The sequence below is a fragment of the Astatotilapia calliptera genome, chromosome 7 (assembly GCF_964374335.1).
Source record: "Astatotilapia calliptera chromosome 7, fAstCal68.1, whole genome shotgun sequence".
NCBI classification, from domain to species: Eukaryota; Metazoa; Chordata; class Actinopteri; order Cichliformes; family Cichlidae; genus Astatotilapia; species Astatotilapia calliptera.
This window is the reverse complement of record NC_137428.1, coordinates 48,572,893-48,585,425: the sequence shown is the minus strand read 5'-3', so window position 1 is coordinate 48,585,425 and position 12,533 is coordinate 48,572,893. Positions and strand designations below refer to the sequence as shown.

The 12,533-nt window shown below is 38.8% G+C and overlaps 1 protein-coding gene across 1 annotated transcript; it reads left to right on the top strand.

Annotated features, from left to right (window-relative positions):
• The first annotated feature begins 2,230 nt into the window (after nucleotides 1-2,230).
• snx22 (sorting nexin 22) lies at nucleotides 2,231-11,232 on the top strand. Its single transcript, XM_026175196.2, has 7 exons — nucleotides 2,231-2,576; nucleotides 6,198-6,281; nucleotides 6,396-6,500; nucleotides 9,255-9,346; nucleotides 9,873-9,905; nucleotides 10,040-10,107; nucleotides 10,203-11,232. Exons 1-7 carry the CDS (start codon nucleotides 2,295-2,297, stop codon nucleotides 10,346-10,348), a joined length of 810 nt encoding a protein of 269 aa, XP_026030981.1. The 5' UTR covers nucleotides 2,231-2,294; the 3' UTR covers nucleotides 10,349-11,232.
• Nucleotides 11,233-12,533: the final 1,301 nt, after the last annotated feature.

Below are 12,533 nucleotides of genomic sequence, written 5' to 3'. Positions count from 1 at the left end.
TGCTTTCTGAGAGCTGGTAGATTTGTGATAATCTTTTTACACAGGGAATGCACCCACCTCCAAAGCTTTTATAGTTTTTCTATAGCAATAGCTATAGCTCTTAACTCACGGCCCTCTTATTAGTTTTTACCAGTAAAAACAAAGATAAAAACATATCCTTAGACATTTGCATGCCCTCATCTGGCTTTTACAAGTTTACAGTTTTATATTACTGTGAAAGCTTTACCGTACATGTTTTCAGCCCTGCATAAAACCCCAGTGTAATCTACCTGTCTGTGACAAAAGTAAATAAAAGTCATGAGGTTAGAGAAGTCAGATATTTCTAACAAGAGTTCATAGAGACCTAAGTGGAACCACTGAGATAGTAAAATGTGCACAGATTTTTGCATGAAGCACAACTTCTTCTTCTTGTTTTGACTTCTTCTTTTAGGTGTGTGCACATCAAATCACCTGCCTCAGCCTCACCATGTCTCTATCCTTAGCATCCTCCTCTTTCACACCAGCCTTCTGCGTGTCCTCCTTCACTCCATCCATAAATCTTCTCAGTGGTCTTCTGAGGTTTAGGATTTATGACTGTGTTCATAAACCATAATCTATAACAGAGGTAGTCAAATGCAGGCCTCATGGTCCTGCAGGTTTTAGATGTGTCCTTGATCCAACACACCTGATTCAAATTGCTAAATTACCTCCTCAACATGTCTTGAAGCTCTCCAGAGGCCTGATAATGAACTAATCATCTGATTTAGGTGTGTTGACCCAGGGTGAGATCTAAAACCTGCAGGACACCGGCACTTGAGGCCTGGAGTTGCCCACCCCTGACCCATAAACATATAACTGACTGATAGCATAGTTGTGTTTGCAGGTGAATCTAAGCTGGATTTAATTGGCCAAAACATCAGTGAAACATGACATAAAATAACACTGTCCATTCTTTGAACTGCATGTTGTTATGCCATTGTCCATTTATTAAACAGTTAGTTTAAACACAGATTGTTATATGCATCGATCAGCTGATTCAGCTTTACTAGAGAAAGGTAGTTTGGGGTGCTTTTAAACTTTTGAGTGAGGTTATTGTTTTATCCAAACCTAATCAGAATGTTTGAATTTCTAATCTAATCACATGGCAGCAGCTCAATTCATTTAGGCATGTAAACATGGTCAAGACGATGACGTTCAAACTGAGCATCAGAATGGGGGAAATAAGTGATTTAAGTGACTTTAAGCATGGCATAGTTTTTGGAGCCTGACGGGATGTTTGGAGTATTTCTGCTGATCTGCTGGGGTTTACAGAGTGAGGTCTGAATAACAGAAAATATCCAGTACGTGGTGGTTCTCTAGTACAAAATGCAACTAAGTTACGCAGAACAGCACCTCTGAACATACATCAATCTTGAAACCGAGGCTACTATTCACATGGGTTCACCAAAACTGGACAACGGCTCAACAAAACGTATGACGCCTTTTGTATGGCCTGCTTTAACAACGTGCTAACCTTATTTACAATCAATATTGTATGGATGTAATAATGATGCTAAAGATACAGAGGGCTGTTAAAAAATAAAAATAAAGTTTACCCAGGTCATTTTACTTTAAGTCAGTTTACTAAAAGTGAGGACTGTTGCTGAGCATGTTCATCATTTTATGACCACAGTATATCCATCTTCTGATGGCTGCTTCCAGCAAGATAACACATCATGTCACAAAGCTCAAATAAACTCAAACTGGATTCTTGAACATGATAGTGAGCTCACGGGACTCAGATTCACAATCCAACAGAAAAGTGGACAAACATCTTGAGAAAGTTGAGGGTAAACAGGAATATTTCCTCTGGATGAGTCCGACTCTACCAGAGGAAAAGGGGAAAGTTGTGATATATTGTGGTGGAGATTTGCATTATAGATGCGCAGCCAACAAATAAGCGGCAACTCTGTGGTGCTATTATGTCAACAAGGACCAAAATCTCAGCGATATGTTTTCAACACCTTGTTGAATTCATGCAACAAAGAAATATGGTGCCTCTTATAAGTGTATTAGTTATACTTAACAAAGTAGCCAGTATGGTATGGTGAGGCTATACAAACAGACAGAAGTTACCAAGCTGAGACACTGTTATTAACTGTTTAGATACTGTAATACTGATGTTAGCCGAAAAATTACAGAAAACTACACGAGCGCTAAAACCCTCACACACTGCATCCTTGCTACTGTGTGGTGGACACGTGACTGGCGCAGAAACTCCAGTCAACGCTGCCCACCGTCACGCTTCGGGTCCTAAAATCTGATCTGTGCCTTTAATGTGCCAGAAGGAGCTCGTGGATGGGTTTGTCCAATTAGTGTGTAGGTGGGGCGCAGGAGGAAACCGAGCGGAGACCTACAGAGCGCACACACTGACCCTTATCCCGGAGTTTCCGGACACGGAGAACAGTGCGTGGAGTTACCGCTCTGTCTGCAGTCAGCGGCAGCGAGTAGATTATAAAGACCGCTGTCCGATGGTGTTGCAGGAAAGTTTCCCCATGATTCAAGTGTCGATACCATCGATGGAGAAGGAGGTGGATGAGTCGGGAAAGACTAAAAAGGTGAGGACGCGGCATTTTAGTGTTATCGGGGTTTTTTGTTTTGGGTTTTTTTGCGCAAATCCAGCGGGATGAAATTACGACTGCGGTTTATCTGGACACAAGCAATTTTTTTCGCTTGATAATCAGTAAAACTTTGTCTTCCGGGGACGCCAGGTAAGCCGGGCTACCTGCAGGAAGAGTGACAGTGAGTTCAGCTCAGGGGTTTTTTCCACTCCAGAGTGGCAAGAATTACGCAATTTTTTTTCTTGCAACAACAAATACAATTATCCTTATTACTAAATGCGTTCAGGTGATTTCCTCAGTAAACGCAGCAGCAACTCACAGTAACTGTGGCCCTAGTTGCTGTGATTTTACACTGTAAATACTTGAAGCCCAGCCGCTCTCACTTATAATGTGACTAGATGTAATTGTTGATGCATTAACCTGAGGACTACACTTTAAGGTTGAAGTTTGCTGAGCTGGTATTTATTTATTTATTTATTTATTTATACAATCCTTCTGCACATTATTCTTTAAATTTATCAGATCTTTATATTATTTGTAAGTGAAAACTTAAACTGACGATCAATTCTTAGATATGCATGTAAGACTTCAGTTATACTTCCTCTGCTGCAGGAACATCTTTAAGAAGGGGTCAGACTCTCAAATACAATACAAATTTATTTATATAGCACATTTAAAAACCAACGGTATACCAAAGTGCTTCACAATAAAATAGCAATATAAAACCATCATAGCACTTTTTAAAAGGGACCTATTCTACTCATTTCAGCTTTATCTTCTTTATTTTCCTGGATTCTACTAGAGTAACGTTGCATTCACTGTTCAAAATAATCCTTATTGGTATATTGGTCATATTCTAAATCCCTCAAAGCTAAATTCCCCAGACAGAGGATGACTCTGTCTGGACAAAAAAAAACAGTTTAAGCTCCTCTCTCTCTTAAGCCAGCTTCATTGTGATTGGCTGCCTGTCACAAACAGAAGGTTTGAATGGCAGGTTATTGGAGACAGTGCTCCAATAACCTGCCATTCAAACCTTCTGAAGCAGAAACGATGGCACCTTGTTTGTGCCCTGTTCACGCAGACTGAGGTTTCTTGGGTATGCAGCCTAAGCAGACATGCTTGCATGCATTTCTCCAAACAAGTAACAGGGTATGAGGAGGCTGATGATGCTGTGTGTAAGCAGTTTGCTGATTGGTTGAAAAGTGGGCTTGAAATATAGTGACAGTAGAGATCAACCAGAAGAGGAAGAACCGTGGAAAAATTCTGAAAGATTGAAACAGCAACTCAGACCGTGGTGGCAGCAGACACTTTTTTTTTTAAACACTTGGTTTCATTTCACTGCAAAGAAGCTTTTTGTTATGGTTTCTGTGCCATAAATGAAAGGATCAACAACATCTCAAACACAATCAAGAGTAGCCCACAGTCCCATTGTTCCCCATATTCGTGACACTCTGCCTGTCAAGCTCACATCACAAACTCAAAATTTGATGAAAAAGCCTGGAAAGATAATTGGCACGCTCACAACAAGAGACATCTGAAGGGCCTGAAGGATCTAAAGGATATAGAATTGAATACATTATAATAGTCCTTTATTGTCATTGTACATGTACAACGAAATTATGGGTGTTCCACGCCAACTGCACAGGAGTCAAAAAGTATAAATAGTAAAGACAGCAGGAAAAAAATAGCAAACAGAAGAATGCATATATACAGCCAAGAGGAATATATACAAAACAAGAAAAAGGCGCACATTGGAGAGCGAAGTGCAAAAGGACTTGGTCTAAGCACGTCACAAGTATGAAGAGTTTTATATCCTCAGAAAGAAGATGCAGGGTACCAAACTGTAAGTCAGACCGGTATAAAGTTTGTTTAATGCCACTTTTAACCAAACTGCTTAATAGTAATATGTGTACTATAAATGTGTGTGAATGTATTAATCCTATGATGATGATTATTTCATATATGACTAAAGGCTAATGCTATCTACACAGCTAAAACATGTAGTAGCACTGACTCAGGCTGGTCACTTGAGATGACCATATTAAGAATATCCTGTCTCTCTGACATCACACAGATCATAGAGTAGAAGCTGAGCGTTCAGAGCCGTGTGAAGCCTGAGCTTTTTTATGTTTTTCATTCAGTTTAGTTTCACTTGGTTTCCAGAGTGGTTTAGTTTTTATTAACCTCAGAGTTTTAGTCTCTCTTATTTTTATTATATTGCTATTGTATGCCGATATATATTAATGTTTAGTACAATAAAACCAGAACTTTTGAAAGCAGGTGATTCGCAGCCTTGTAGACCTTCAAAGTCTCATTAATCCACCGACAGCTCATCGGGTTGTGACAACAGATTTTATCAAACTAACAAACACTAAAATGTCCTCTCTTTTTTTAAATTGTTTTTTAATTAGTTTTCCATCTTTACTATAATTGTTCTTGATTGTTCCAATTCCCTGTGCTACAATAAAATCACAGCTTACACACGTTAAATTCAGATTTCTTTGAAGTTATTTAACAATTTTTTTTTTTTAATTACAGGTAGTTATTTATAACGACGTTGGACTACTTCCATGTTAGAAAATAGCAAAAGACAGTCATACAAAGTAGTCATATATAAGATATGTACATGTTAGCATACTAACTCTATTTAAAAGTTGACTCATCATTGTGAAGGAAAGAAAGAGTGGATATATCGAATTTGCAGAGTGAAATCAGAAGCTCTGTGCCTCCGACTAGTGGAGAAGTCATGTTCTTGTATTATGAACCAGTCTGTGAAATACAAAAGAAAATGTCTTTATTTCAAAGTGGAGCCCCACAGTCGCCTGATTGTTGTTTCACTTCATTAGTAACATTTTGCTGGTACCAGGAGAGGCCCTCTTTTGTTTTTGTTTTTTCATAAGTTGCAGGAAATTTCTCATTAGTTGTTTAAAAATTGTCATTCTGAATAGACTTTTGTAACTCAAGGATTCGTCTCACTCAGTTGTTCTTTTGTTTCTTAAACCTGAGTGTAAGTGAACTGCACTATAATAAAAATCATTTGTTAAAACATAACATACACATTTGGGTTTTTTTGGGGTTTTTTTAAAAGACAATTGGCTTACATGCTTTTCTTAGTAAGGAAAAATAATTACAATTTTCAGTTGGACTCTCTTTTGCTTTCAGAGCAGACTTCTATTTAAGAAGGTGCTGGAAACAGAGATCAGAGATTTTGCCTCATAAATGTAACAGCATCACGCTGTTGCCTCAAATTTGTTTGCTGTACATCCATGATGTAAATCTACTGTTACACTACATCCCAGAGGTGCCTGGTCTAAAATTTCCGTGCAGCAAACTCTTTGTAATGTTCAGGAAACCAGATTAAGATGACGAGCTTTGACTACTGCTAGCAACAAAGTCACCCTTTTCCCAAGTCTGATGCTCGGTTTGAAGTTTAGCAGGTTCTGTCATGTTGCATTTTCTTCCGCTATTACCTAATCCCTGCTCATCATTTTATTTTAGAGAAGCACAACACTTAACGCAACTTCTACCACTTAGTTCCCACCTTTTAGAAAGACCCACATGCCTCAGTAGTGACTAAAGAATGAATCCTCTGTGTGTGTCCTGCTCTCTTATTTGCAGCTCTTCAGAATTGAAGTCTTGTTCAACGAGAGGAAACATTTTGTGCTGAGAAGAAACAGTGAATTTCAAAATCTCCACAGAAAAGTATGATCTTTGTTTTATGACCAGAGCTGCTTTTACTATGATAAGGATGTTAAATGGGACCCAGATCTGTCTGTTTGAAATGTTTGAGGCTTCTTGTGCTGCTACCACATACAGCTCAGGAAAATCGTCCAGACTCCAGATTTCCCGAGCAAAAGGAACCAACATCTGAGGACCAAACCTCCGGAGCAGAGGAGGCAAGAGCTGGAAGATTATGTCCAGGTAAGACATCTGAGGCTTGGATTACGAAGCGGGTTCAACATAACCAACGTATTTCTGCGTTATCTGGATTCACTTACCCCAACAGTGGAAATCAGGTTATGCAGTCACTCAACGCTGGTTATCAACTGGCCAAGTAAAACCAAAGTTTCCCCTGCACATTCATGTGAAAGGTGTGTGTTGGCACCATCTGATCGATCTAAAAAAAGGCATTTCAAAGATCAAATGACTCTTCTTTCTATGAGTGCTACCTACTCCAATCAGATGAAAATGAAGCGGTGATTAAAAATCTCTAAAGAACATTAGAAAATGCAACACTGTTATAAAAGGACATGCTGCAGTAAATCATTAATCTGGTGATTTAGCGCACAGAGCAGTAAAATAAACACTTTAATTTGATTACTTTTTTGCTGAATGTGCTGCTGTTTATTTCTAATGTGACGGCTGCACGTTAGAGCTCTGAGACTTTAAACTGGAGACATCTGAAAAATAAACCTCAGCCTGATAAAGGAGATGTGGAGCATCAGTTTAGTCGCAGATCAAAGTCATTTAGTAAGTTTATTTATTTTCTGCTGTGTTTTACTTGCATCTATTTGAAAGAGCGAGTGTAAACACACAAAATTATGCAGAATATGCAGAAAATAGGTTTAAATGTTCAACAAATTTCTTCCAGTCGGAGAATGTTGCATATAATTTAATTTGCTTCATGCAATGTGCATAACGTTCAAATATTAAAACTAATAAAACAAGTTTTAAAAAGAGACTTTTTCATTTGATTCAATGTTATATTGAATATAAAATAGAAGAATAAAAGAATTGGGCTGAAAGGTCAGTTGCTTTATAACGTATTCAGGTTGCGTCTTTGAAGGTTCTCAGTCATCCAGGTCATCGTCGTCAAAGAAGCCATCTGTGTCCACTGTGAGCGACCATCTTTGAACAGAGGCGGTGGTTTATGACACCAACTCTCTGCCATCTATAATCCAGTTTTGAGTTCCCTCCCCAGACGCCTTAACGCCCACTCACATCCTGGGACATCTGACGTCAGGAAATCACATGATAAGGTGGGGCCAGGTTTCACAAAGAGCTCACACCTGGCTGATTGGGACCCACACCCAGTTTCACACCTTGGCTCAGGTGATTAGAGGATCATCAGGGGGTCCTTTTGTCCCTCTTTGGGGGGAAACTCCCACTAGGTTTAAATCTGGGACTCTCCACCATTTGACCTTAGAACTGAAGAAGCTTCTCGGATGAGAGGTGAAACGTCTTCAAGCAACTTAAAGAAGTCCAGACGCTTTTCTGTGCAAGCTCCTTTGACTTCAGGTTGTGTGTCATGTTTTTAAAAAGTAATAAAGTAACTAATTACTTTTGAAAATAAGTAATCAGTAAAGTAATAGTATTACTTGGAGAAGTATTCAGTAATTAGTAACTAATTACTATTTTCAAGTAATTTGACCAACACTGCTCCCAGGTGACAGGTGGTCAGTGTGAAACTGCAAAAACTGATCTGTAAATGGAACGATGTCAACATTATGTCCATGTAGAGTAGATGGTCTGACGATTTCTTACAAAGTGAGAACTAGATCAGATTATTTATTATTTATGTTCTAAATTAAATTCTTTCTAATTTGTTGGGTAGTGAAGCTAACCTTTCTGGACCAGCACAACAATTGCCCATCTGTTCCTGCTGTTAGCATCATAAAAATGTGACTGATTAAGTGTGAAGACAAACAGCTCAGTAGGATGAGAAACGGGCTTCAAAGTGTTGATGTGTGCTTTCCTCTCTTTGGAACGTGTTGTTTATCTCAATTTATTCTAATATTGATACAGAAGTAGTAGAAAACTATCCTTGAACCCAAACTTTCTCTTACTAGAAAGTGTTAAAAAGAACGAACAACTTCACTTGTTCCCCAGTGTGCATATTAAACAAATATGTAGAACTGCTTTCGTGCATTTGCACAATATCTCTAAAATTAGAGACATCCTGTCTCAGAGTGATGCTGGATAAACTACTTCATGTATTTATTACTTCTAGGCTGGACTATTGTAATTTGTTGTTATCACGATGTCCTAAAAACTCCCTGAAAAGGCTTCAGCTGATTCAAAACGCTGTAGCGAGAGTACTGACAGGGCCTAGAAAGAGAGAGCATATTTCCCCCATATTGGCTTCTGTTCATCTGTTCATTTAATGCAGAACCAAATGTAAAATCGTGCTCCTTGAACTGTATAGAATTGATCTTTTGAACTATTATTCAACCGTGACTAGATTTAGATAAAACCCCATCAGCTGACACTTACTCGGCATCAAAGAAATTTGCAAGGACCTCACTGAGTAACGCACAAAACTTTAGTTCAATGGATCTGTGATTCTCATTTTGTAACTCCAAATGTTTATATTTGTGTACTCTAATGGTTTAGTTTTGCATTATTCACAGAAAAAACTGCTTGAAACTGAAAGTTTAGAACAGTTTGAATTCAGAGATTTCGGCTACACTGACCTTGACCTGAAACTTTGAATTTAATAAACACTTTTCAGGTTTGAGGAAGTGTTTTCCTGTGACGGGCTCCGGGGTAAATGTTATGTATATTTCTGCTGATGAAAGATCACACTTTATAATATTATGTGGTTATACTACTGTCTAAATAAAGGTGGGTTTTTTTTTTCCTTTCTTGTATGTTTTGCCCCTAAAAACTGTTAAAGAAAACATGCTCTTTTTTTTTTTTTTTTTTTTTTTCTTCTTCTTCTTTTTTTTTCTCCAGGATGTCATCTACCAGTATGAAGATGTGCCGCAGGTGCTGCTGGACTTCCTCCACGTTAGACATTTCCACACGGGGAACAAGAGCAGCATGGAGTAAGTCCTTCAGTCTGGAGAAGCCGGACATTTTGCTATATTTAGCGCCTCTATTAATGGTCACGGGGGGCAATGTGACAACATAATAAATCTTCAGAAACAGCGATCTGGAGCAGTAGCAACCCTGACTCTACCCCACAGTGCATTTAATGAGGCTCTGTTAAGTCCCTGCTGCTCCTACAGAACACACAGGATGTGTAGGGTACAACTAATTATAAAGACTAGTGTGCTATATGTAGGCACACTAGTCTTTATTAGTTGTGTCTCTTTAAATTATACTGTAAATGTAATAAATCCTTAAAAACATGGTCTGTATATAAAAGATGGAACCAGCCACCATTCTTTTACCTGTTGGTTTTGGGAATCTGAAGCAAGTGACAAAAGCTGCAGTCCCTCGAGTGGCTCATTTTAAAAGTCGTCCATCCCTGCAAACTCCATTGTATAAAATGGCCAACTATGCAGCATCACAAAGCATTTCATTTCGAAATTTTTGGCAGTATTTAGTAATTATCTGCTCTGATTTCAGATCGCTTGATGAACTTGACAGCCAAGATGACAGGTGGGAGTATTACTGGTATTTCCTGTTTCTCAGTATTTGTGCAAACAGTGTTTTATATGAATGATGACAGCTGAGTTCCAACTCACACTCATTGCATGAAATCAATCGATTATGTTTTGCTTTCGCTTACTCAGTTATCAGTTTACCAATCAGCGAGTGCTGGGATTCTTTCAGGATCCTTATCTCACCGACAGCACTTCAGGTAGGGTGAACGCACGGCATGGAGAAATTAGTTTTGTTGTTTGGTGCTTTACTGCAGATATGGAAAGTTTCTTTAAAGCAAAGTTTGTCTTGCAGGTCTTCCAGATGTGGTTGTAGATGGGGTTCTTCAGGGGTTTTACCCCCGGGACGTCCGGGTCAGCTTCAATGCCCCCACAATCGCTGAACCTGAGCCCACCCTCCCCACATCTGGCCCCACCCAGAAGCCTAATGTTCTAACTTAAAGTGAGCTATAGCTAAAAACACATGATTTTCAAAAATAGTTTTTTTTAAGAAAACCATCAGCACAACAAGACAAAGCAAAAGAAGAGTTTCTGTGTGGTTGACCCAGTGGGACTGAAACCCGTCACCCAGGCTTTGTTGCTGCAGTGCTCCACCCATTGTTACTACAGCACAGACACGGCGCATGGTTTATTTCTCTTTTAGTGTCTTCTGAAATCCAACTCACATTGTGGCAGATTTGAGAAGTAGGTCAGATGACTGGTGGGAAAAATAACAGCGCATAAATGGCGGAAGTTGATGGAATTTTAGGGGAAAGAAAATCATGGCAGACTAAATGTGCCATTATCAGTGGAGTTCGTGCTGTCGCCACAGGGATCTACGTTTTAGAGTAGAAATGCTGAAACTATGTTCCGGATTGGGCACCGTCAGTGGAAAAGATGTATTTAACGTTCTCGTATTTAAACCAAGTAACACAATATCTCATAGAGCCGTTTTAATTTTTTTTACACTGTGAACATGATGGACAGCATCAGGCAGTATGGTGTTGTTCATACTGACTGATTCAAACCACAGCCTCAATTCTCGTATAATTCACTGTGTCTAAGCAAGTGGGAAGTTATTTTAAAACAAAGGGCTAGATTCAAAGTTTAATGAAATATTTTAGGAAAACACTTTACACATTTTAGGATATGCTCGTAACCGTTTAACCTGTAGAGTCATAACCAGGAGTAGCACAGAGCTAGTGCATACAATGTCTAATATCCTGACTGTAATATATTTTAAATATGAGGTTACGTTTTAAAGCCATATTTGTTCAGTCAAAGGTTTGACATGTGTAACTTTTGTACCATGTTTATAGTAAATTTGTAATAAAGAGTCGAACTGGTCTCGTGTGAATTTTCTTTATGAACATGTAGAACAAGAAAATGCACTTTCTTTTGATGGAGCAGCTGAAGGCAGGGGAAGAATTATTGTGTAGACACTTAGAAGGGTCTTCATTGATATAGTAATACACATGGACTAGCTTATCTGCTAGCTGCTAGCTTATCTGCTCTGTTTATGCAGAGAACTGCTTTGCTCCTGCTCTTCTCAAAGTGCAGTCTTTATTTTTCTGCACAGCTGCCACACCCACTTTGCTTGGAGTAAGAAGTAGGAAGTAACAATCTGAGAATTATTGTGTAGACACTTTCTATCTTTAGGTTGGAAATGTATCCGTTTACAATCATAAGCCAGTTCCCCCTGTGGATACGGAGATAGGATTACTGGAGTGACAACAAATGCTTTCAGAATTTGTTATTGGTCCCCCAAATACTACAGTGGCTATAACTAGACACTAATAACAGTTTTCTGAAACTGAAGCTTAAGACGGCACCAATCTTCTCCACACTGAACTACTGCATTAAACAGGCATTACCGGATCCACTCTATTCCATCTGCAGCTGATGCACAACACTGTTGCACGGGTCTTCATTGATATAGTAATACACATGGACTAGCTTATCTGCTCTGTTTATGCAGAGAACTGCTTTGCTCCTGCTCTTCTGCACAGGTGACCATGTTTTTCCCCTCTATCAACATTTGAAAAGAAAATCTTAAATCCGCCTAAGGTGTGTTAAGAATATAAAGGGTTAGTTTGTGTTTCTGGTCTCTGGGTTCCCTTATCTTTAACTCATATTTATTTCATATTTTGGCCCCAAGCATCTGAAGTTGTACTTTATTGTCTTTGGTCATTTAATGTTTCTGGCAGCACTCCGTTCTAGAAACTTTCTAAACTTTGTTTCTAAAGCCTGGTTTGGGTTCAAGTGTTTCGATTAAAAACAATATTGATATCCACAAAGGCTTTGAAATAATTTGAATACCCAATCTAATGCATTTTTTTAAAATATATAAATTAGTGATTGAGTGTGGCAAATACAGTAAAAAAAAGTGCAGTCTTTATTTTTCTGCACAGCTGCCACACCCACTTTGCTTGAAGTAAGAAGTAGGAAGTAACAACAAGCAGTTCAGGCAGGACTTGTGCTTGCTTGTAAAGATGTTATATGGCTGGGGTTTTGAGTGGCTTCCTATTTTGTTTGTTTCAGAACCAGGTCAAACCTTTTCACTCTGAATAAAAGAAACAAACCAATCAAGTCAGAAGAGTATGCTTTCTTTGGGCTTTATGGGAAGTATGACCTTACAACCCAAAAC